The sequence below is a fragment of the Patagioenas fasciata genome, chromosome 13 (assembly GCF_037038585.1).
Source record: "Patagioenas fasciata isolate bPatFas1 chromosome 13, bPatFas1.hap1, whole genome shotgun sequence".
NCBI classification, from domain to species: Eukaryota; Metazoa; Chordata; class Aves; order Columbiformes; family Columbidae; genus Patagioenas; species Patagioenas fasciata.
This window is the reverse complement of record NC_092532.1, coordinates 15,013,057-15,038,824: the sequence shown is the minus strand read 5'-3', so window position 1 is coordinate 15,038,824 and position 25,768 is coordinate 15,013,057. Positions and strand designations below refer to the sequence as shown.

At 44.1% G+C, this 25,768-nt stretch overlaps 1 protein-coding gene across 5 annotated transcripts in view; it reads left to right on the top strand.

The window, feature by feature from the left end:
• The window catches only part of HYDIN (HYDIN axonemal central pair apparatus protein), a 144,614-nt gene that overhangs the window by 15,040 nt on the left and 103,806 nt on the right, over nt 1-25,768 (top strand). For all 5 annotated transcript variants that reach the window (XM_071814217.1, XM_071814219.1, XM_065848077.2 and 2 more), the window contains exons 6-9: nt 6,248-6,447; nt 10,557-10,681; nt 21,525-21,726; nt 24,402-24,585. In XM_071814217.1, coding sequence (XP_071670318.1) covers nt 6,248-6,447; nt 10,557-10,681; nt 21,525-21,726; nt 24,402-24,585 — 711 coding nt within the window. The remainder of the gene's footprint in view (nt 1-6,247; nt 6,448-10,556; nt 10,682-21,524; nt 21,727-24,401; nt 24,586-25,768) is intronic.

Sequence of the window (25,768 nt, the reverse complement as noted above, 5' to 3'; positions counted from 1 at the left end):
GCTCTAGGCTGTGGTCCAGCAGTCTGCAGTTGGACACATCCAGGCATTGCACAATGCCGCTGCCCACTGCAGCAGGGACTGGCAGGCTGTGCTTTCCTTCCCTGTACTGTCGTGAGTGTTTGTGAGGAAAGATGCACATGGACCAGTAGGAAAATGGCAAGGAGCGGTACTGATAAGATGTTTAGCCAGCTCTGTACTCAGTGGTAGGGGTTGAATTATCATGGAAAACACTGCAGGAACTAATAGATCCAGAGAGCTTTTCTCTTTCCCATCTGGCAGCTGTCTCCCTACCTCACCCTCGACCGGAGCAAAGACAATGCTTTCTCATACCCTCTATTTTCAAGCCCTGCAGCTGTGTTGTCCATGAGGACACTTGCCTGCCTGTGACCCAGCTGTGAGTCTAGGGGAGAGGGAGTCAGCCTGGCACAACACACTGAGCTCTAGATGCTCTTAATGTAGCAGGAGGTTTGTGTGCTACAGATCACTGAGAAATCTCCCTGAAACAGCAGGTGTAAGAATAAACAGGCATGTACAATGTGCAGTCAGACATGTTACCCCAGAGCCTGTGGTGTGGCTGTGTCTTCATGCATGCTATTGTGGTTGCTCTGTCAGCTGGTACCTATTCCATGCCAAATGTGCGATGCTTTTGCTTGGAGGCTTGAACATTGGTGTTGTGGCCCTGATAAGTCTGATTCTCAGTGCTGTGATGTGAAGGGTCAATGCTGTTATCTGGAGACCTGTTAATACAGAAGGATTTAGAATGTGACATGGAAGGGAGGAAGCATTGCAGAGAAATGAAGATGGTCAGGCTGACTCTTTCCACCAGCATCCTGCTACCTCTTAGCACTGTTCTTTGCATGGCTTTGGAGAGGCAAGGTCAGGGGATAGCTCTGAGCCAGCTGATGCTTCTGCTCCAGGCCAGAGGTGCAAGATCTCTTTGGGCATATCTTTTTTGTCATCTTCTGTTTGCTGCTTAGATTTATTTTAACAATTTCTCCTATGCCTAAGCAGTACAGATAAAGAAAACTGAAGAGGGAATGCCCCATGTTCCCTAGCTCCTCATGCTTGTGAAATAATCTGTTCCTTTGGAAGGACTGAGAAATTATTTAATATCATTAATATTTAGGGTAAAAATTATGTTGGCCTAGGGCAGTTCTGCATGCTACACAAATGACACAAGAGCTTAATCTCACTGGGGTAGATTCTGCAAAGTACACTGATGCCTATAAAATGTCATTTATTTGTGTTAATTAGTTTTCATTTTGGGTGTGGAAGAGGTAAATTGGTGTTTGTGGAGGTCAAAGTGCTGCTCTCCAAGTTTAGAGAGCAACACATGAATGCCACCATGAATACAAGTAGGGTGAGAGAACCTGCAAGGGTTCTAATGTCTGCTACCTTGTCCCTTGTCTTGCCCTTGAACTGACAAGTGTACAGCGTGGGGTCCTCTGCACAGCTTCAGCAACACCCTGGTGGTTTCTGCTGAGCTGGTTTTGTGCTCTTTGCAGGGTTTGTGTAGGGCATCGGGAGAAGGATGCACACTGCTCATTGAGGAGCATGTGGGATTTATCCAGCCAAGTCGGAATTTTGTACAAATCGAATGTTTTGTCTTGTACTTGATGGAGTGTGAGTCAGCGAAGTACCAGAGTGCTGTAGCTCCACTTGAAATGCATCAATAAGTGTGGTCAGGAGGTACCCAGCAACTTGAAAACTCCTTAGCAAAGAGGCAGCTTTGGGAAATGGTTCTGTGAAGCCACCTGCCTTGGGTTTGCAGTCACTGGTATGCAGAATACCCATGTTATGGTTGTGGAAGGCTTATGAGTGCTGCCTTTGAACAACCTCTGCATCTCTGCTGCTCCGTGATCCAGAGGGATTGTGGATAACCCGGCGAACTGCAGGTACAAACCCTTCTGTCAGGCTTGGAGAGTCCTCCTGGTGTGGAGTTGGTTTATGTAATTCTCTTGCTTTGAATCTGTTCTTGCCTGCAGTAAGCCTGACTTCAGCGAAGTAATTCCTGATTCATTGGAGTAAAATTTTAGCTAAGTCCTAAATAAAAGGGCCAAGTGAGCTGTTAGTGACTGAAATGCCTTGTAGCCCTTTCTTGAAAAATGAGTTATTTCCTATTGTCTCACAGTTGTTTGGGAATGAGCCACATGACCAGACTGTCAGAAAGCAAATAAAGACCTGACATGTCTTTGTTTATTGGCACTTGTGTTATAAATATGAAATGCTAATTTTTCTGCTGGGCAACGTTTCCGATCAGTTACTCTTGCTGCTTCAGATTCATACATTTCTGCTTTATGGCTCCAGTTGTAGTGTGGCTGTTCTCATGTTGCCCTGTGTTTCCAGGTGTTCTTGCATTATGGTCTGACAGACTCTGCCTAATTGGAAAACATTGTGGAACTGACTGGCAAACAAACAACAGACAGGACTACTTAGATTTGTATGTCCTTCAGGCTTATTAATAGATTATCTTAAAGGAAGAAGGAAAAAAGTAGTGCATAAAAATATAGCACAGCTTATTCTGTTTTGTCCCCTTGCTCTTTTTGCTGCAGCAATACACTGTTTTCAGGCAATACAAGTTCAGTCTGTAAGGTTTGCAAAATTCATTACTGATGCTCCATGGAGACTGAATTAATGCTCACTGATAATATGAAATATGACAGGACGATGAGTTATTGCATTACTGAAATTAACTCCTTTAAAATTCAGTCCAGCCCTGTTAGAGATGTTTTGTAGCACACAGCAGCTATTCCAAGTAGACTTTTAAGAAGACTCCTGAGTGGAGGAAAGGGGCAGAAGATCAAGGCAAATGGTGGTGTGCAAAATGAACCTGCAGCAAAGCGACTAATTTCAAAGCATCCTGTGAACTGGTAGCTGAGGGAGGCAGGAGAGAGGGGTACCCCTTCAGATGTGAAGCTTCACATCTTCATCCTTCAGTCTCCCCTATCTCTTTTAATTGCCCTCATTTTCCAGCCTGTTGTGGTATCATGGTTTCAGCAGGGAACTTTTCCTGCTTGACTTTGCTGCCTTGAGCTACAAGGATCTTTGCTTTGCAGTTGTCTGCTGCAAGGAATTCAGTGAATTATTTAAGATCAGTTATGCAGCAAAAACATCAGTTTGCTGTACTGGGCAGTTAATGTTGGTCTCACTGTGGCAGTAATAAATGTTAACCTGAGTTTGCAAAGAGTCTGAAATGCCACTGCAGATACAAGCAGTTGCTTTAGTTTCAGTGGGTTCTAATTCAAATGCCAGTGTAGATACCTGTATGGCCAAAGATTGTAACTTGCTGATTATCAAAGGGCAGTAAGTGAAAAAGAACCATCATACAATGATCTGCATTTTCTATGAAATGGAGAGGGGAGTTGTATGAAAGGTGAAGTCATATTTTCATTAAAATCTATAGCCCGAAGCTGCATCTAAACACAATCTTTAAAGCACAGAAATGATGCAATGCCTCTCACACCCAGGTGTGTTTTAGAAACCTGGTTTGAAACAGTCGAAGGGTTTGCAGTTGCAAAGTAAATGGAGGCTGTAACCTGGTTTCACCTGTACCTGTAGGTTGTAAGCAAGTGCACAGCAGAGCTGGTAGCACAGGGCAGTGCTGCAGTGGAGAACTGCAGCCTTTATCTTCTCCCAGGGGACCCTGATTCAGCTTTCAAAAGCTTAAGGGACTGTGGGTTCACAGCAGCATGAGCAGCCAGCTTCTGTCTAACACCCCTCTTTCCTTGGGTTTCCCCCTGGTTTGGCCTGATGGTGCCAGGTTGCACCTTGGAGTTCTCAAGCATGTTTGAAGGATCAGCCAAGGCTTGTATGAGAAGTGGTGTCTCTGGAGAAGGGGCTCAGCACACAATGTGCATCTCTGCTCATCCACAGACTCAAACAGCAGAGAGAGGTGCAGCTTTCTCTCTCTCCGGTTCATGGTTGTCTCCATAAGGCCAAATTCTTTTTGGTTTAGCTTTGCTCTCCTGTAACCGGAGAAGTCCCTTTCCCACTGACTCTCACCAGCAGCGGAGCTGGGAAGGCTGCCTGTGTCTTGTTTTCAAGGGGATTTATTCCTTGGGCTCTTATTTACATTGCTGTTAATCCCCTCACCCTGTTACAGTGACAATGACTTAAATTGTTTTCTTTAACTTCTCTCAAATACTTCCAATTGTTGAAGTTTCTTTTTACTTTATCTTCCTGCTGATCTGAACTCCTTGCATCCTCCTCTGTCTACCTGGCATCTGGGAGGGAGAGATAAGTAAATATGGCATGCCAAGACTTAATAAGGCACACAGCTTTCAGATGGATTTACAATGCCTTTGTTACAGTAGTGTGGCCAAAATAACAACAAAAAAAAAAGTAAATAGCATTCTTCATTTGCTAATGCAGTTTCTGAGGATCTAAAGAGTCCAGGACGTGAAGTACCCAGATAATAGGTGCTTTAAATTCCCATGGGCTGCCCATAGCTTTCATTTTAGAGGGCTTAGGCTGCACGATTGAGTACAAAATTGCTAATTCAGAAAGACTTGCTGAAGATGAAACGCTCTTCTGAAATGTGATATTCAATTCTCTAGGTCGTTTGCTGCAGTTCCCTTCCTGGTATTTTACCTTCCAAATATGAGAAGCAAAAGCCCTCCTGCAATTTCCGGTGTGAATATTTGAGAAGTCTAGAAAAAAAAAATCCTTCTTTATTCTTTTGAAGTCTTAGTTGTGACAGCCTCTGTTACTGCAACCTTAAACCCTGGCTGAGCAGGTGGTTGGTAGGGCCGGTTTTGCTAAAGCAATAGCTCTGTGTCTTTCCCTCGTCTGCTTGCCTTCAGTCCCTTCCAGGCTTGGAGAGGACAAGTATGGGAGCAGGAAATTCCAAGCATGGAGGAATCTGAATCACTTCTGGTTAAAGGAGCTTGCTGCTCCCTGCAGTTCCTAAATCAAACTGTCTGCTTGCTGCTTCAACAATTATAAAAATATCAAATGAGTTAAAAGCATGGAGTGGGAAAAAAAAAACCAACAGGACAGCAAGTGAGTGATAAGAGGCAGAGCTTTTATCCACTTGTCAATAAGAGCTGCTGGAGGCAGTGGCTCTTGGGCCTGTTTCAACAGCTTTACCACTGATTTCAGCAGGGTCAGGTGATACTTCCAGCATGGTTATGCCACACTGTACATCTGGAGATCGATCTGCCCAGCCCTACAGTAAAAGATTTTGGTGATTTGATTTGCCTTCCTTGCTAAATGCCAGACAGCTGAGGTGGGAGGGGGACTCTCTGGCTTTTTTTTCTGAACAAGCCAACAGTTGGGAATAGCAAAGTTTGCTCTTGTAGGGGTGTCTGGGTGTCTCCTGTTGGCAGCTGCTGATACCACCTGCCTCAGGTAGACATGCTAATGAGGCACCAAGTCACTTATTGTAGAGAACCTTACAAGAGAGATGTGATTAAAGCATCAGCAATGCCAGAACAGGCAGCAAAGAGAAAGCAAAGCTGTGGCCTGCGTCCCCTGAGGCTACAATGAGATGTAAAGGGAAATTGAGATTAGATGCAGGAAGAACTCTCTGTAAGTCTAGGGTAGAGCTGGAATGGGCTGCTGAGGGCAGAGGTGGAATTGTTAGTGCTTTTATGTACTTGTCAAACATCTCAAGAATAGTTTGAGTGCAGAGCTGAGCCATTTCTGAGCTGGGGAGGTGGATCAAATACCTTTTTAAGGTTGTCTCTCCCCAGTCTTGTCCCTGTAATGCTATGGGAAGGGGTGGGAAATATACACATACTCTACACTCACATTAAAACAATTGTGTCCAGTTTAAGTATTTCAAAGACCGAGTCTGCATGTGGTGAAATCCTTTTGAAAATGTACCTGAGCATCCTCTGACAAGCTCTAGTGATATTGCTGCATTGCTGGGATTGGAGTTAGTGCTGTGGCGCAACTGGCTTCTTAGCAGTGCCTTTAACAGTCTGCAGGGGTGATTGAAGCAGGTTCTTGTTACTGCTGTAGTCACTTACATAAAATTACTCTATTTTGGTGCCTCAGAATCAAAGTATCAGCTAATTTTGATTCTGCCAGCTTGCTGCAAATGCAGGTGAATCAATTAGATTGTTTCTTCTTTGCAAGTTAACAGCCCCTTCCAAGTCATGATGCTGGAGTGAGGGGTCATTAAGGTAAAAAGAACTATGACATTATTGAATGCTACTGTTAGAGTCCTAGAAAACAACAGTTTTTCTTCTGTGATGGGCATGGTACTAAATGCACTGTGCTGAGATTGTCTCTTTCCCTGCAGGATTATTTCCACCAGCTCACCTGCATCACAGAAAGGGAAAAGTTTATTGTGCCAATCAGAGCTATAGGTGCTCGAGCTATTCTGGACTTCCCAGACCAGCTGAACTTCTCTGTTTGTCCAGTCAAGTACAGCACCCAGAAAACTCTGCTGGTCCGCAACATCGGTAATCGGGAGGCCTGCTACAGCATCAGCACTCAGAGGTAAAGGAGCTCAACATCTTGTTTGTGCAAAATGCTGGTGTGTGATGATATAGTTGATAAGCAGTAACAAAAAGGAACCAGAGCATCTAAGCTTCTGTATTGCAAACATATCTGGAAATGGACAGGACATGTGGGTTTTGCAGTTGCTGACAGTATTTTAAGCGGGGTGCAACCTTTGATAAAATTCTGCAAGCTGCAGTGAAGTTTCACACTGCAGTGGGGTCTCCAGCACAGCATTGTGCAAGACCAATTCTGTTAGTTTGAAAGAACAACTATAGGAAGGCAATGTGACTGCCCTTGGGCTGTGTAGGATACTGCGTGGCAGGTGACAGCTCCACGAGCTCAGGTCAGGTGGACCAAATGCAGTTTTAGGATATGGCCAGTTAAGAACTGACCAAACAAAGAGATATTTAAGAATTTATCAGCAGCCTTGTCTGTATTAGCAAGTGCAATTGGAAATTGGAGATCAAAACAATTGGTATTGAAGCCCTGAAAACAACACTGGGTGGTCCAGGAGCTTTATTTTTCCGATAGGTTTTGTCTGGTCCCTAGAACCATGTATTCTGAGCTCTTAAATGGAGATGAGCAAGACACTGGCTTCAAAACTGCATTACAGCCCTAAGTTAGAGTGCTCATGAGGGCACAGGCAAAAGATGCAGCAAATATCTGGTGCATGAGTTGGGAGCCTTTTCTACTAGAGCTTTGTCTCCCACATTTCCTGGAGAGTGCTAGAATATGTTAGTATCTAGCTTGCAACCTCCTGGTCATAAGTACCTTCTGAAATAGTTACGTACCACTGTCAGTCAAATGCATGCATTCTCTGAGGGGCCACAAGCACATGATGGTCCCCTAATCAAGTACTTGGTGTGAATTGTGTTGCAGACAGCCTGTACTCTTCCTTTTGGTATTGTGAGACTGTCACCAGTTTTCCAGTTTGCTGAACTGCCTTTTTGACACTGCATCTGCAAGGAAAGTGGTTCAGTTGGCTGTTAATTCAGAGTTGGTTGGTCCCAGAGGTCTTGGTGTAGGAGCTGAGGTCAAGAATGCAGCAAAGATCTGCTGTCTGACAACCTGAGTTGCTTTAGTTTCTTCCCCAAGAAAACAGGCCTCAAAAGAAGTCTTCTTACCTTTCTCCTGTGAACTGCAGGGTCCAATAGAAGCTTCCACTAGAGCCTGGCAAAGCTATTTAAGCAGACTGCTCCTTTTCACTTTGGAAAATACATAGGCTGAAACTTGTAAATCACTGTACAGATTTCCTCTGGGATTTCCAGATCTATTTGTCACCACTAAAATAATACTTAGTAAATGTCTAGTATCTTTTTACAAAATGTTTACCAACTATTGAGTGATACAGTGTATGTTGAATCTTGTTTGATATGGATTTTAAGAGTTTCTGTATTTCAGCAACCAACTATTTGTCCTAATTTGCAAGAAAAAAATGGGAAGCATTGAAGTTTTATTTCAAACTATACAAAAAAATACAATTCTGAATAACTGGATTGCATGTGTATGGAGACCAAAGGCTGATATGATTTCCTTTGTCAGCTGAGGGCATCTGTCATCTCTTCCATTTCATTATGAACTTTTGAAAGCCAGTTTGAAATTTCAAACAGATGATTTAAATCTTTGAATATAAGCAGCATTTTATTCTAATTAAGTTGCCCCCACTTTCATTCAGATTTCTTTTGGATTATTCTGAAGTTCCTCTATTTCTTTTGTAAAGAAAGGGAGCTGATGCCTGCTGACAGTAAGCAAGATGTAAATGCCAAAATATATAATTATGAAATTGCTTAAAAATCTAGTGTAATCTCTTTCCTAAAAGCAATAATAGGCGAGATCTCTGCAGGTACTGGTCTCCTAAATTGATGTGGCTGGATGAGTTTATACAAGCTGGCGATTGTGAGGTATCATCGGGATATCTAGACCTTTGAAAGTTTAGATGTACAAAGTGAACATCCAAATGGTCATAGTTAAAAAGCATATCAGAAGAAAACAAGCTATTAAAAAAACCCTCCAAACCTTGTGTTTACTCTCTTTCAAGAGCTGTAGTGATTCATTAAAAGGGTAGATCTAACAGGACCAGAATTATCCTAAAGAATAGCTCACAATTAATGGATAAAAGGCCGAAGTTTAGCCACCCAGTTTCATCTCCTGGCAGTGGTTTTCATTTCATGTCAGGGATGTCTCCTTAGCGTCTCCTCTTATCTGTAGGCTGCAGAGAACATCTTAGTGATGGTGACTGAAATTCAAATGAGTTAAATTTAACTGTGGATGTGTCTTTGGGCCTTGAAGAACCAGGTCTATGTGAGGGATAATGAGCTCCTGCTACAGCAGTAAAAGAGTTGTTTTGTGGGTACAGCATGGGATGTGGGAGATAGTGTCTGATGTGTGCTCAGTTTCTCAGTCCTGAGAACTGAGTCCTGAAGTAGGTTGGATCCTCTCCTTCTGATAGTTTGAAAATATGAAGAAATCTTACTCAGGCGTCCCCAGGAGTGTTGTTCCCATCCCAGCTATCTGAGGTCAGGACTATATAGACACGGGGAAGGACTAGGAAGGTGATGAGATGGGAGGTAGTGTTGACATGTTGCCAGGAATCCCTGTTCTTAACTAGCAGCTTTTCTGTTCTAGCAGTGTTTCTGGGGGAAAAAAAAAGTCTCTTCCACACCAGGCAGTGGTCCCACCTGCAGCAGTCTTGGCATAACCATCAGTGCAGATACAGAACCATGTCGAGCAATTCAGTTGGGCTGGTGGTGCTGTGCCTTCCCTCCTCTTTCAAAAGTCTTGGGTCCAGCATGTAAACAGTACAAGCCCGATGCTTCTCCATTAGAGTCAGCAGCAATGTTCTCACTGGTTGTAATGGGAACAGGTCAGGCACCTAATTGCAGCAATATCTCCTTAATGAGCAGAAACTCCAGCAATTTCATCAGCTGTCACTATTTATGTGAACTAAGTTCAGCTTGTGCATGGCTCCAGTTTTCTCATTATTTTTGTGTGTGCATTGCATTCTCTAATCATGGTAAAACTCTCCACAACATGTTTTTAGGGTGACAAATTGACCACCAGCAAAGCACTAAAACCAATAAATTCTATTTTCCAAGTTGGGCTATACAAAAGCCACAAAGCCCAGCTGCTGTTGTGCAGAAGCACGTTTCACCTGACTTATCCTGAAGCGTTGAAGTACTGAGTTTTGTCTTATCAGTCAAGAGCCGTTTACCTGACGACAGATCATAATCGCTCATATTAAACCCAAAATACACCAACGCATTGCACAGAATTTGTCTGGTGGGCCAAGTGAACAGTTATTGAGGAGCTTGGATTACAACCCAGAGCCCCAGATTGTGTTGCTGGTGAATACATGTCATAGAAAACCTCCTGTTAAACTCATGTTATGTTCTTGCTGATGGTGCTTCTTTTAGCTAGGGATTTAATTGTTCACACTGTAAATGGGATACTCCTTTTGTGTCTTGTTTCCATGTCGTAGTATCACTCTAATCTGCATTTGCACTCATTCAGATTTTTCTGATTGTTGTTTTTCCTCTTAGAGCAGCTTTCATTGAAATGCTGATAAAACATGCCTTTCTTAGACTAAATCAGTGTGTTTTCAAGGTAAAAAATGAATTCTGCACATTAAACTATAACAATTCTCTGGTCTTCAAGACAGACTTTTATTGTCCCTGTCTGATTTCTAGGCTGTAATCTCATTGGAACAGGTATTGCCTTGACATTTGCATCTCTTGAGGTGAGGTTTATAGATGGCAGGAAAAGACAGATTCCTGAGGAAGTCAGTGTTGAGTTGTGCATGCAAATAGCTCTTAACCACCTCTGTGCTATTGAAAACCCCTTTTCTGGCTGTATTGCTGGCAGTCAGACTCTTGAGCCTCACTGCAGGGAACTGGATGCAGAGTATGAGGAAGATGAGGTGATTTTTATACCCCAGGATCTTCTGAGGGCTGGATCTCTTTGGAAATGATCCTGTGTGTTTTGATTTTCTTCTACTGTCTTGTGGTTTGTTTGCTGCTTGCTTGCACAAGTGAGCTAAACTGGACTGCAAAAGGAATATAGTCCTCAATTCTCCCACAAAAGTCCTGATATCTCTCTGTGTGTTGCAGCCCTTTCTCTGTTGATCCCTCCATCGGGACTCTTGGGACTGGGGACACCATGCAAGTCACAGTGGAGTTTCACCCGCTGAAGACAGGGGATCATTCCAGATCCCTGATAGTTCACTATGACACAGGTAAGTGCTGGGCACTGCATGATGCACACTCTGCATCCTTCAAAACAAAGCCCTTTATAAGCAGAATAATATTACTTGCTTTGCAAACTACTTCTAAGTCTTTGCTTTTGAAACCTCTGCGTGCTTAGAAGTGAAGGGCAAAGGCTGAGTCTGTCTTTGTTCTGTATGTCCTGTGTTGCTGTGTGCTTCACCCAGCACCCCTGGTGACAGTCATCTGCCATCATTCACCACTGTCCCAGCCACCTGAATTCCCTGGTGTACCTCCCCTGTCCCAGCTTTACCTCAAGTAAAAGTGAAAAACAGGTGGTGAGATTTTTAAAAATGGTTAGGGGATTGTTAAAGTAGATCCCATCAAAGAGGAATGAAATTTTGGCATCCTGTTTTGCTGGGAGTTGCTGAGTAGGAGAGATAACGATTCTTCATTGCAGTGTGTGTATGCATGTGTGAAGCTTTATTCCCAGAAAACACTATGTTTGAAGCATAACATGGGAAACACACATCTGTCAGGCTCTCCAATGTCTGCTGTCTCTTACACAGCTCTGTCCCACATATTCTTCTCCATTGTCTTGCCACAAACCCTTTTTCCTATGTTGCCATCTGCATCCCACACTTCACAGCATCAGGACTTGAGGTCTCTTGGGATTTGGCAACAAGTGCTTGCTGCCTCCTGAGATAGGTGTAAAATTCATACCAGGATGTGAGGAAACCAAGGTCAGGCCACAGAAATAGCTTTGTAAGTCACTTTAAGACTAAGTGGAAAAAGCTCAAGGAAAAAATGTGATGTTAAAATGCTTCTGTCAGCCTTGGTTCAGCAGAGGTATCTTGTGATGCTGAATGAGACACTTTCTCAGTTGCACAAATGCTTTTGGTGTATATTTTCTTTTACCTGAGAGAGGTTTGTTTTGGTCCTGGAAAGCATGATATTCTTACGTAGGTGCTACTGTGATGCTTTAGCATAGCAATGAGCATCTTGGGTGTCTTGAGTGTGCAGAAGTTGTAGAAATGCTCCTCTATCTTCTAAATGCTCTTTGTAGCCTTGTGAGTTATCACAGCTTTGTGTAATATTTGTCAGTTAGTTACATATTGGCAGTGAGTGGTTGATGCTCACTCAGAGAAGCTCATGGGTTTGGATAACACTTCCTTGAAAGAACTACTGAATAGAGAAGCACAAAAAGTGCCTCATTTGTATCTATGTGGAGAACATATAGGATAAAATTCAGAGGGCTAGATCTTTCTCCAGGGCAAATCAGTATAACACTAGAGATTAGGGCTGTAGGGTTTATACTTTTTGAATGAGAAGAGTGAATAATCAGGCCCAGGATCTCATGACTTGCTTTGAAAAGCTGAGTCTTGTTCTTACTGGACTGAAACACCTGGTTCCTCCATGGTTAATATTTGCAAAAGCGGTTTCCATGGATAGGCCACAGGGATCAAACTACCTGCTGGCTCTGAGATGGGTGACCTCCCAGGAACATGTGCAGCTAACTCGGAGGTGAACCTAGGATTCATTCCCGCCTGTCAGTACAACACTGTGATTGTTTTTAAATAAACCACAGATTAAGGAGAGCAAGGGAATAATTAAGGGATTATCTGTGTAGCTTTGAAGCATACAAATAGGTAAAAGGCTGCTGAGATTAATTGCTAAAGTGAAACTGAAGCATTTAATCAATCAGTCCTAAAAGCTGCTTATTACAGGTGTAGAGCAGAGCACCAGACAATGTTTCCCAACCTTGCATGGCAAGCCCTGACTAATTTGTCCTGCACTGAGTTGGACTCCCTGTGACTCGCATACAAAAAGCAGCTGTGTTGCTCTTTCAGAGCTGCCAACAGACTTTGTTATGAAACAGAAATGCTAAGAGCAAAAGAGTGGTTTAGGATGTTGGGTGGCATTTTCCTGGCTTTACTCTGTATCTCTATTGATTTGCTCAGCTCACAAGTGGCAGTTAGTTCTCAATGAATCATGCTGCTGTCAGTGTAACTTACACAGGATCAGGTGCATGTTACTGCGGTTGAATTTTTGCTGAAGTTGGGTCAAATCTGTCCCTGGCATTGCTTAAACACAGAGCTCTTCATCATTAATAAGTCACAATTTTCCTTTTGCCTGTTAATTGATTGATTTAAATTGTGCACCCTCTAGACTGTCCTGGTTAGGAATACAGGTACTGTCCCTGTATAGACTGTACATGTGATGTTAGTCCTGTTCCTACAAACTTTACAGATGAGTGCGAAGAAAATGTCTTTGCTGCTAAAAGCATAATGAATTACAATGAAAATCTGATGTTCAGAGCTTTACATGTCCAAACTCCTCCATTTCCCTAATGCACATATGTTTGGATATGAAAAATCCCAGCCAATCCTGAGATGAAGGTGACTTAGGATGTTCTGGGCTACAGCACATCTCTAGTCATCACCTTAAGATCAGATGATGGCATCAGAAGGGATTTCTGAAGCCTGGTGCTGAGCACACATACTGATTTGGAAAGAGTTCTGTGTTCAGGATCACTTGAATGTCTGGTTGGTGGCTTAGCCCTTCCCAGATGATTTTTTCCGCATGTGGATGAGAGAAAGTAAGTTTGTGGAGTTAAGTCTTGTTTCAAACAAGTCAGTATTCATGAAGCTTAGATATTCTCTTAGCTCTCAAGCGAGATGCGCAGGATGGTTGCCCTGAGTGCTACTGTTTGTACATCAAACCCAATTTGCTGCAGTTACAACATTCATTGCAACCTGACCATATATCACAAGTTTGGTGTGGGAGCGTGAGCTTTGCTCAGGGACACATGGTTAAGGAGATGTGTGACAGCTTCCCAGAGCTGTGCTGGAGCTGAGAAACAAACTCATCAGTCCCGTAGCACCCAGAAACAATAACAGCTACAGCAGATGCTCAATGCAAGTGAAGGTGGCTACTGGAGACAGGACATGCTGAAGAAATGCTGGGAGTTTTGGAAGGAGAATGACTTCTCTGCTCAGAGCTCCCTAAACCCTGACTTACATTAGACTTCTGTCTCGAAGAAGTATGATACGATGGGTGGTCTTCAGGGCGTAAGGCCAGATTCTGTGCTTGTTTGTGGGTTCCTGCAGTGCGCATGGGACTCTGTGGCAAGGGCTACAATGTGCTTTTAAGACTGGGAGATCTGCTGTGCAGCACTGAAAGTCCTCCCTACAGGATTTTTATCCCATCGGTTGCTGCATCCCTTGGGATCCCTTTGTCAGCACAGGAAACTTCAGTAATTAGCAAAGCCCCACTGAGCTTGTGTGTGCCTGACAGACACTATATATTGAGATGCTTTTATTGCTGTCAGTAATAAGGGTAATTATACAGATCATTTTCCTTCAGTGGCTCTGTGAGGCTATAACACAGAAGCAAAAGCCTGGGGGCAGGATCTCGCCCTCTTTGAGTGGAGAGATCAGAGTCAGTACTTGTATGTGAGTTTTAGCAGACAGCATAACTAAGAGCCAGCCCTCAAGCAGTAATGTCTGCTCCATTACTGTCCTGTCTCCCCTTGGTGCAGAACTCCAGAAAGCAGCTTCCCCAGAAGAGACGTAACCTGTGGCTCCAGAATAGTTCTCAGTGGTTTTAGTCTTGGTGGAAGCCTCCGGCCTTGTGCTAAGAGCCTGCTGAGGAACCATCTGGGTGTTTGGCAGATTAATACCCTGTTTTCCCTCAACTTCCTACACAATTTATAGGAGGGCTGACAGTTCCTGAGCAGAAGCTTTTCTAAAGCAAATATCAGTGTGTTTGCTGTGGATCAGAGACCCAGGCTCAGAGCATCCTCTGTGGCTCTGCAAGCCCAGGGCAAGGCAGAGCTCAGCCTTAGCTCCTTAATTAATTACTCCAAAGGCAGGTAGAAGATGTGGGCAGTTTCTGCCTCCAGCTCCATAGCTGTCAATCAGATGGGATTAATTTTCCTGCGTTGATTTAGTTACTGTCCTTGTAGGAAGTGGATGAAGTAATGTTTCCCCTCCTGAGCCCGAGGGAGCAAAGCTTGCTCTCTGCCAAAATCAGGTTGTTCCTATGTGGGAGAAGAGAGCAGCTAAATGTTTCTCCAGTGCAGCACACTCCAAGTCTGGAGGTGATGTGGAGCTGAGCTTTGCCCTGCCCTAGATCAGGGCAGGGTCTGGCTGTCTTATTCCCCTGCCTTTGAGCTTTACTGGCTGACCCTGAAAGTATTGGGTCCCCAGGGTTGTTTCCTCCCTCCCATTGCTGCTTGCTTTTGATGTGAGGCAGAACATCAGCCTCATATTACATAACATTAGGCTGCAGCTTTGGAGAAGGAAACCCTCGCCTGAGATGTCCCTCTAGTCTCTCCTGTGGTCCTCTCCAGTCCTGCAGGTTGTCCAACAGCCAGGTACTTAAGCTGTGCTAAGGGCATTGCTGCAGGGGCTTTTGGCACCAGAGAACTACCATGTTGTGCAGTTTGGGTTGAGCAGTATCTGCCTCTGTGGACTTTGTCTGTGACCATTGGCCCTATTGGTGTCTGCAGTGAGATTAGCAGGTCTATGATCTTTCCCTTTAAGCCAGCATGAACGCTTGTAGGATAGATGTGATTTCCTTGGGGCAATGTAAGAAGAAAAAAGAATTTAAAAATTCCTGGGTACATCTTGAGGTGAATAGGAATTGCTGTACTTAGTGTGGCAGTGATGCTCAGGGTTTCAGGGGGGTATCAGAGGTGAATCCAGGTCTTCTACCCTTCACAGGATGCCCTGACATGCCTCTGCCCTTCTTGGTCTAACCACAGACAACAGCTCTTCTGAGCTGCAGCAGCCTCTGGAGCCACGAGTGATAACTGCCAGCTGGAGAAAACACTGACATTTAATCTCAAATGGGGAAAATGAGGCATGAGATCACTGGAAAAATTAAGGCATACTTAAAAAACTACTAATTAGGGAGCTGATGGTGGAGCTCTTTAGTCACCCATGGAATGACAGCGAGTTTGACGTGATATATTAGAGCCATTTGGGTTTGGTGAAGACGATGGGTAACTGCAGAACCGGGTGTGCTTGACTGGCTGCAGGGGAAGCAAAGCCTTTGCATCTTGGCGGTGGGGATAAACTCTCGTAGAGGCTGCATCACATTGCAAAGAGGCCAAGGGGAGTTGCCACCTGCATCAGTGACTGTTCAGCTCCTGCCTGGATCAGCATGGGGCTGTCATCTGGGAATGTAAATGTGTCGGGATGCTGAATCCCTTTCTTTAGGTTAACTTGATGTTGGTTTTAGCTGAGTCGGCTTGCTTTGGTAAATGAGGCCACCCATGCAAGGGCTTGGTGGTGTTAGTGATTCCCTGTACACATGCAGGAAACTCATTAAATCCCAGCCCTGGTTGTTCATTGCTCTTTGAGGCTGAACAAGTGACTGTAGCAGGTATGTGCCAGCACCTCTGCAAATCTCAGCTACCTACAAGGATAAAGCATCCGAGAAAAGCGGTGCCTTGCTGTGATATTCATCTGTTTGTGTAGACTTTAGAGAGAAGACGCACCTTTGCATCGCTCTGTTCTCTTTCCTTTAAGAACCCCCTTTCTACCAAAGGTCTTGTCATCTGTCTTGCAAGGCTGGCATTGCAATCAATGGCTTCCAGGAACTTGTTTGAAAATGAAATGAAAATCCTATTGATTTAGTCTCTAGATCAAGCCTTTTCCTTTCTTTTTTCGTCTTTGTAAATCCACTGATAGATGTGGATAGGCAGCAGGGTTTAACTGAGGTTTAGCCCTCATTGTGTTGCATTTTATGTTCCTGAGATCACTCAAGTTGCTGAGTGCTCTCAATTTGTCCTGACTTCAGCCCGAATGGAGGTGGAATGAAGGAGACTCGATACTTCCATGAGCAAACTTGCTCCCTTGTTAGATAGTTATCCGAGTCCTCCTTATGCAGGCTACCAGGGTAGGAATAGAAAAAAACATTTTCTGGTTCTAATCTTAGTCTTGTGCGAGTGTTTAGCAGGGCTCTGATGTTGCTATGAGTAGCATTAAGTTACTTTTGAGCTACATTTGTGGCTACAGACCCTGAGCTTCTGTGGCCACTGTTGTGTGCCATTGCTATTCGTGTTTGTAGTGTTCGTGCAATTCTCCATTCCTTCAACACAAGGCAGATTTATAGGGGCTTCTTACAAGTGCTGAGAGGTGGGGATATCTGCTTCCTATGAAGCAGCCACCTCTTCTGCCTCTGAAGCTTCACTATTGTGTGTTAAATGATGTATTCTTTTAAATTTATGTTTAGTGGTGGTGGGTGGTTAGAAACACACTTTATTCTCCGAGTTTTCAAATAAGATCTTGTTTCTTGTGTCATCTTAAGGTGTAAGCCAGACTCTGATTCTGCAACTATTCAAGAGGCTTCTTTAGCTTTTCCTTGGACTATAAGGCATTTAAAAAATTTGCTAAGGGTTCTTTTTCTTTGTGCTGGTTGTAGGTAGCGAGTGCAGATTGGGCTTTTCTTTCTTCACTCATGAGAATTCCCAGCAGCGTGTCTGGTTTATGACTTATGTTCTTGAATGTCTGCTTCAGAATGAGCGGAAAGAGGCATATATTGTAGGCAAAAAAGGTGTAAATAGGTGCTTGTGCAATTTTATGTTGACTTGGCATTGTAACAGTAGCAGTGCCCCAACAGAGTGAGGATTGGTAACTAATAATTTATACAATTGATTGGTTATAGGATTTTGTAGTCCAAATCAATAAGATTGATGGGTAGTCTAATTGGTCTTCCAAATGTTGATGTTAGAACAGCTAATAGGTAACAACTGTTTGTCTGTTTTCCCTTTCTGTAGAACTGTTTGTAATAATGATTTTTTTACAGTGGTTTAGATAAGGTTGTTCTGCTTCTTGCACAGAGTACGGCCTTTGTTTGCTCTGCAGGGTCTTCTGTTTCAAGACAGATGGTCTGTCACTTTGAGGGTAGAAAAAGGGGAATTAAGTATGCGCTTCATTTGCTTGAGGTTTTTTTTGCACAGCTTTATAGCCCCACAACTACGTAACACCCTTCCTGACAAAACCCTGCTGAAGCCTCACGTGGAGTTCACTCCATGAGCACTGACTGGGGTGTGTATACTAGGAGGGTCATTTGAAAGTTAAAAAAAAATAATCTCCTTTTGGCTGTTTTTTTCATCCGCAGGTATGCACAGAAACTGACTTCCACGTGACTGCACATAGCCCATTTTTAGCACGTGAAAGATTTCTGGAAGAATGTGGTTTTCATCTCTCGTTTCAGGTCATCGTCAACTGCAGTTTGTCTGCCCTATTATCAGTAGAAATCACTAATACTTTCTTCAGGGTTGTTAACTCTGGATGCGTTTCAGGGCAGAACTGACCATTCATTAGCCTCCTTTCCTTGTGGATCAATCAGCATCTGCTGAGAAGCAGAAGAACAGCTTGAAGGGTTATTGATTTATTAAGTGGTATATTGGGCATGTCTTTGCCAGGCAATCAGAATGAAAGTTCCTGCACTATTTTCTGAAAAGCAATGTTTCAGCCAGTCAGGTACCTCAGTGTATCATTATTCTAGTAGCAGTAATGATTAAAAATAGCCTGCGGCATCCTGGATATGCAGCAGCACAACCTTTCATCATCTGATGGTTTCATTGTCCTTTTCAATACATTCTACGAGGCTCCTTCACGCTGGGCATAACAAAGGCTCTGTGCTGGCTCCCAGATATTCCTGTGCCAGAGTATTTCATCCTATAACAAGGCAAACAGATCTTCCTAAACACGGTGCAGGGAAGGTAATGGGGAGTACTTTGGGTGCCCCATTAGAGAAGGATACACAACTAGGAACCTGATTGAAAATGAGATGACTTCTCAAGTGCAGGAAAGCTGTCTGAAGAGCCTGTAACCAGTCCCATAGACTGCTGCTGGCTGGTTGTTGTTTTCTACGTCTTTCTTCCTTCCCATCTATTGCCTTATGGTTCCTTGTATTGTCTTTGGAGTAGAGATTCTCCTCTTGCAATGTGTGACATGGACTCAGTGGGGGTTTTGCTGAGGCTAGAGACCTCTGGCTGTTAACAGCAGCAGTTGTGGCAGTAGTAATGATTAGAGTGCCCTGATCTTTGTTGTAGCCTGGAAATGATTCTTTAGAAACATCCCTGTTAGCAGCAGCAGTTATTTAGTGGTGAGGTTTATAAACAAGCTGCTCTTAGGGCTGGAGTAAATAATGTGATGATTTAAGTGTCTGAGGGTAGCTTGTGAACACTGCCTTGAAGAAACACTTAAAAATGCCTGTTGCTGCTACGTGTTTTGCTGTAGTGCTGGAAATGCAAGCGTGCGGGCTGACAGGTGGCAGTTCACAGGCCAGCGGAGCCCCAGCACACCTCCTGGGTGACGCCACTGGTGCTTCTGACTCTGATCCAGCGGTGGCTCTGCGGGAGGTGCAGCAAAAAGCATCTGGCGGGGAGGGCTGGATGCAGCTGTAGGTGACTCCGCTAGCTGGTCAGGGGTCACTTAGCCTGGTGACTCTTGCGGTGAAGTGGTAATGGCAGTCCTTGGCTTGCTGGGTGAAAAACAAGAATGGGAAACAGTTAGATATGACAGTAGCAGGAGCAAAAGTATTACTTATCACAGATTGATGTGGAAGTACAAAAACACTCAGAGTGAAGAGCTCTGCTTTCACTGCTTGCTTGTATTTTCACTGACAAAGCAGCAGGACTTGTCTCTCTTCAGTTGTCTTCATAGAAAAGAGGAGAACAAGGGACAATCTTTTGACAAACTGGGTAAATGAAATTAAACTTGCTTTCCATGCTCCCCAAATGTTTCAAATTTGGCCCTCATGCACTCAAAACATCTTAAATCCGAATTCAGCAAAGAGGGAGTGACAGGGAGAAAGGAAGAATACCTCTCAGTGAAGACAAAATGCAGCAGGGTGCTATCTTGTTTCTATTCAGTCTAATCAATCTGACTACCAGTTTCCTAGTATTTAAAGCAGAAATCACTGAAGGAAAGTACCAGGTGTTGAATGCTAGCAAGCCACTCTTCATAAACCCCAAAATTTGTTTTGAAATCTTATTCAAAGGTTTGCTCATCCATTCATTGAGCTATCCTTTCAGGCTAAACAAGATTTGTCTTTCTATTAGAAAACAATTTGTGCTGCTCTGAAAACCATTCTCCCTTGCCACCAGGCTGATCATGTAGTATTAGAAGAATTCAGAAGGGATGTTTTAGCTCTTCTGTAAATTTCCTCTCTTTTTTCCCTGCACAGCAGGCCCCACGGAGGTTGACCCAAAGATAGATTTCATTCTACAGGATTATGAAAAGTTATCATGATGTGTTCAGATACATCCATAGTCGTGCAGATGGGTCCTGGAATAAAGTACGGTGGGGTTTCTGCTGTGTCAAAGAGCATTGTTCAGGAGTGCACAACCCAGAGCATCTGCTCTACTGCTGTACAAAAATGTCTAGCTTTTATTTTCAAGTTCAGGTCTTGCTTTGATTGGGTTGCGGAGGGGGAGTATGTCCTGCCATCGGTGGGAAATGTATCAAAAGTGTGTAAGAATGAGAAAATTGACAACCTGTAATAAGATTGTATTGTGTAAATAATGATAGGGCAGATATGTTGCAATTCAGTGAATGTGCTTTCATGACAGCAAAGCATCCCAAACTACACACCATGGACATTACCCTGTCAAGTGAAATACCTAGTGCTACATCACTGTTATAGTACAGAGATTTTTTTTTTTAAACTTATATATTAAACAACCAAGAGTCTTAAATGAAATGTCACATCTAATTTAGCACCCAAGACATGAAGTCTGCAGCTGCCCTTGGCCAACCCTGACAGCTCTGCTCTCGGTGTCGGTTCATCTGCCTGGCAGACAGCTCTGCGCCTTCCTCCTGACTCGCTGGCATCTCTCCACGCTCTACTGTACCCAGCAATTTCTGGGTTTATATATTCAGCAAGATGTCAAATACTTTTCTTTGTGGTTGAAAACGCTCCAGCAAACCCTCTGGCCTTCAAAAGAGTCCTGCAGCCAGGAGCGTGAGGCTGCCTGCATCCCCAGCTCCAGGAGAGCAGCTATAAGGGATGCTCAGTAAAGCGTGTAGAAACAGGCACTGCATATGCTTTTTCTGCCCTGGGGGCTCTGGTGTTAGTGTTTTTCTGTGCTGGAGGCTTTATTCTCATCTTTATCTAATAGCTTCTGATGGTTTCATCTTCCAAGAATTTGTCCGGTTGCTCTCTGGATTTATAGGTGTTAGCATCTGCAGCAGCCAATGGCAGTGTGTTACAAAGGAAGGAGTGTTCTCTGCAGAAGTATTACTACTGTTGTGTAATTTCTTACTAATAAAACCATTTTGGGCCCTTGGGTTCCTGTTCCATGACAAATCATGATGGTTTTTTTACCTTATTCACATTTCCCAGACCATTCATCCTGCCGTGGGCTGTCATTTCGCTTCTTCCTCTGAACCTCCCTTTTCTGCCTGTGTGTCCCCACACACCTTTGTTTGTCAGCAACAGGGGATCCAGGAGAGAGACAACACTGGTGGTGTGTCTGCAGGAGACCCTGGGTGAGCTGTGACCCACATGGGACACCTCAAAGTCACCTGAATGTCTTGGATGCAGAATTCCCTCTGACCTGAGTAGGATGGCAACCCAAAGGCCACCTGGGCACACCTGAAAAATCTCACTGTACATACTGTCACCTTGGGAAAAAATCTCTACAAACATGCTCAGAAATAAGGTGCTTAAGGTACTGTCCAAGATATTCTTGTTCTGTACATAGGCAGCTATCAGGATGTGATAAACGTACTGATCTGTGGAGCGGTTGATACTGCTAAGAGCTGTGACACTTTCTTCTGTTACTTGTGGTTTGCTTTATTCCTTGTACTTCCCTCCACAAGTATGATAAGCAGAGACTAATCTTTGTTCCAGGTGAAGATATTCACACAAGCCTTTATGGAGCAGCTGTAGATGTCAACATCAGGCTGGACAGGAACTCTGTAACAGTTGAGAAGACATACCTCGCACTGTCAAACCACAGATCCGTGGTCATCCACAATCGGAGTGAAATCATAGCCCACTTCCAGTGGAAGGCATTTGTTAATCAGGAAGAGGAGGATCAGCAGAAGCTGAGGTTTGTTTGAATTGTTCATTTCAGTAAAGTGTACTGCTCAAGGGTAAAACTAATGTATGGCCTCAGAGGGATGTTGGTGCTTTTGGATGGTTTAGGACAAGTAAACCATCTACAGTGTCAAGGTATGTGTCCCTGGGCTTCAGGGTAACAGAGCTCAGTACTTCCTATCCCAGCTCTACCCGTATTCCAGCTGAGGGTGATGATTTGGGGAAGAAAGCTTTGATTGCAATGACTGAGTAGCAAATTATGTTTCGTGGGAGCACAAACCACTGAGGTCCAGAGGTCCGTGGGCTACAGGGGGTACATGAGGCTGAAGAAAGTGTCAGCACTCATTACCTGGAACTTAACGTAGCTGCTGGTAACATAACTATTAGGGTAGTCCCTGCAATTTCCTGCACTTCAGCCTTGAGATGGCAGGCTCTTTTTCCAGCAATGTGCAAGGTAGAGCGCTTCATTGGCCCAGAAATGTGAGCCCACCTTGCTGTTGATTTGCCTTGCACTGTCCTGATTTAAGCACAAGGTGTTTCTACCCTTCCTTGGAGGCTGGGGAGAGTTTGGAGGTGGAGGGTTCTGTGGGGAAGGTGGGGCAGCCCAGGGACCTGGGATGTGCATTTGGGCTTCAGCAACCCGTTTTCATGGTGGTAACAGATGAAGCAGTATCTTCAAAGGGTGTCTTTGAAGCTTTGAAATTCCTGTTTCAGGCAGCAGAGAAACAGCCCATAGTGGGGAGAGAATGGGAAATTGCACTTAAAAGCTTGGGGGATTTAGGGAATCCTTGTGTGACTTTTTGGATTTGGGTGGATGTAGGTAAGGTAAATAGGAGCTAGTCAGAGCTCACAGCTGATCAGGAAAGTGCCTTAAACTGGAACACTTTTAAAGGGCTTCTGAGCAAATAAAGATCAGTATAATTAGGTCAGAAATGCCTTGAAGGCCAAAACTAGTTTTCCATTGTTCTCTATTTTTAATTACACAGTGTGTGACTTCTGTTGAAGCTCACTGTGTTAAAAGAAAATCTCACGACCTTCTCTTGATACTTCCCTGGACCATTCCTTTGTCATTTTTTCCCACCTGCCTGTTTCAGTCTCAGCCCCAACTGATCCTCTTTCCCCTCAGAAATAACCAAGTTTCTCCATAGCAGAATTTGACCTGATTTCTTTTCCAATCACATTTTATCTTGTGCCAGTTTGTGTCATAGACTCTGATGAGGCTGGTTTTTTTCTTCCTTACTTTGAAGTCTTAGGGGTGGTCATAGCTCCAAGGTCACTGTTTTGCTGTCAGAGAAGTTTTTGGGATTCTGGATCAGGGAGGACGTTTTTGTGGCAGAAGGCAGCACAGGAACCTGCAGTGGGATGTGACCCAAAAGGCCCAGTTGTTAAAAAGTCTATCTAGGGGGTTGCTCTGTCTCCCTCCTGCAGGACTTTCTGGGAGGTAATGGTAGGATTGTTGTCTGTTGGTGGATTGTAGGTTTGCTCATCTCAGTGGCTGGACACCCTCGTCACGCACAGCTTGATAAGTCAGCCATGGAGACACATTTCCGATCACACTCCATGGGGAGCTGTAGCTGCAGCAAGTATTTTTGGTACTGGTGACAGCATTAGCCTGGGGCTCTGTCTGTGTGCAGCTGGTTATGTCCGTTACTGTATTTCCTTTCTAATTGTATTTGAATTTAGCTGGGTGATGATCACTATCCTGTTTATACTACATTGCCTCAATTTGGTACATATGGAGCTTTCCGCTCATCCCCCCAGAGTTGTCACCTGCGGGTTCTTCATGGCCAGGGGACTGGAGCGTGAAGGGAGGACAGCAATATGCTAGCTAGGAAGCAACTGCTCTGCAGCACCATTCCCTTCTCATCTCTTGGTTGTGATCTTTAAGCACTGGAATGATTTCTACTACAATTACCAAGTAAAGAAGAGATTAACTGTGTCAAAGCTCTGCGAAGGAGGCCAAAAAGAGGAAAAAGATAAGGTGGTTCGAAGGCGGATGTAAGGTTTGGATTTGGAGATGCTTTAAAGAAGTCAGAAGTCCTGACTTTATTGGGTGATGCTGGGCGAAGTCTCTTCCTTGCTCAGAGCCTTTGTTTTCCTACATATAAACCCATTAATTTAACCTAAGTGATGCAATATCTGAATCCTTTGGTTTGCTTTTGAAGTGCTTCAGGATCCTTGGGTGGAAAGCAGTACAGGGAACAGAGAGCAAATATAGTTTGGTTATCCCTGCAGACCTGAAAGGGAAGAGAAAGGGTGATGCCAGTAACCTGCAGCTGAAACTGAGCTTCCTCTCACCTTCCAGTGATGTTCTGCAGTGGGTGCTCCTTGATCTGTCTGTGATTATATTTGCTTCCCCTGAGCAGTTCTATGGTAGGAAAAGCCAGCTGAGGTGCTTGGTGAATTCTCCATCAGTTGTGGCAGTAGCTTTGAGCCAGAAGGTTCTCTTGAGGACTGTTAGCTTTCAAAAAGCCTTGTTAGCTTGTAGGTGTGGAGTAAAGCTACCTGCTATGCCAGCAAGCAACAAGTGATAATCTGATCCATTTTGGGGCCCTGTGGCTCAGGGTCAGCCCCTTGTTGTGCTGTTGTTCTTTTGACTGTGCTGCTGCCCCTGTGCTTACACGGCAGTCTCTGCAAACATGTTGTTTATTAAATTATCTGCTTGGTTTGTCTCTCCCATGGCTGCAGGCTGTGTCGCAGTCTGCAGAGGCAGGAAGAGGACAAGAGGGATTATTTTCTCAAGGAGTGCATGGTGGACCCCACTCTCCAAGAACGCCTTTCCCTTCTCTCACGCACCTTCCAGAACCAGAGGGCAAAGGTGCAAGGAGATTCCATGCTTTTCTCTGACGATATTTTCGCCATTGAGCCAGTGGTAAGTGATAGCTGAGACCCTCCCTTCCTCCTCCTCCCTGAATGAGGTCACTTGGCAGATCCCTGCATCAGCTGGCTTTTGATGTGCTGAGAGAGAAGACATTGGGTTTCTAGTGAGGCAGGGAGAGCTGGTTGCAAGAAGCATTTCTGAGCTGTGGGTTCCCTACAGACAGCAAAACCTGCCTAAAGCTGAGCTCTGCTGCAAGGGCTATAAATTAAGGGCACTTAAGTGTCCTTACAGTGTTCAGAAGTATCGATTAAAGGGCACACATTGCACATACTGTATGGGGATTAACAAAGGATATTAGAGCACTGTCAGTTTGTGTGTTGACCTGAAGGATGAAATGGTCCTTTGTGGAAAGGAGGCTGAATTCAGCCCAAGTTTAATCACAGAAGTAACAGTCCCTTCATATAACCTGGACTTACATCATGTCTGAATCTCCCATCCAGTGTCACCTGTGAGCCTGGACACAAGGCTGGCAGGTTTCAACAGATTGAGTTCTCTTGCACAGTTGTTTTATTTTTTTCTGTTTACGCAAGCAAAACCCTATGTCCTTCAATCAAACAGAGCCCTGATCCTGAGCATTTGCGTGGTCTGAGATGAAGAGTGCCTGCTGTCTGAGCAATGTGAAGTCCCTCATCTTGGAGTAAATACTAAAATAATTCCAACTTCTTATTTATTTCAAAATAGGTGAAACTAATTTTTTTTTTCATAAGAAAGGGGATCAAGTTCTCTTCTTGGCTATTCTTATAGCCCATATAAGGCTGAGAGTCACCAGTGTCAGCACAACTGCAGTTTTACACCACTGTAGCTGACAGCACTGTGATGTGACCAAGAGATTGTGTCAGAGCAACTGGAATATTGTTGAGAGTGGAAGCTGATCAGCTGAGCAGAAAGAGCATCCTGCTGTGTGTCAGAGCTGGTTTTGGAGTGTGTCCCAGGGCTCCCGCTTCATTAGTTAGATTATGTTTCCACAGTGAGTTTAACCTGCTCTTGAGCTCCTGAAGTGCATTAAGGTGAGGTTTGGAAGTCTGGCTGCCCATGGTACTGAGTCCTGGTTCTCAGGACTGTCAGGATGTACGGACATTAAGTGTAGCCTGGCCTCAAGTCTTGATGGAAATTGTTCCTAAATGCTGTGTTAATGTTACAGTTTGTTCTAGGACTGAATATAAGTGGGCTACTA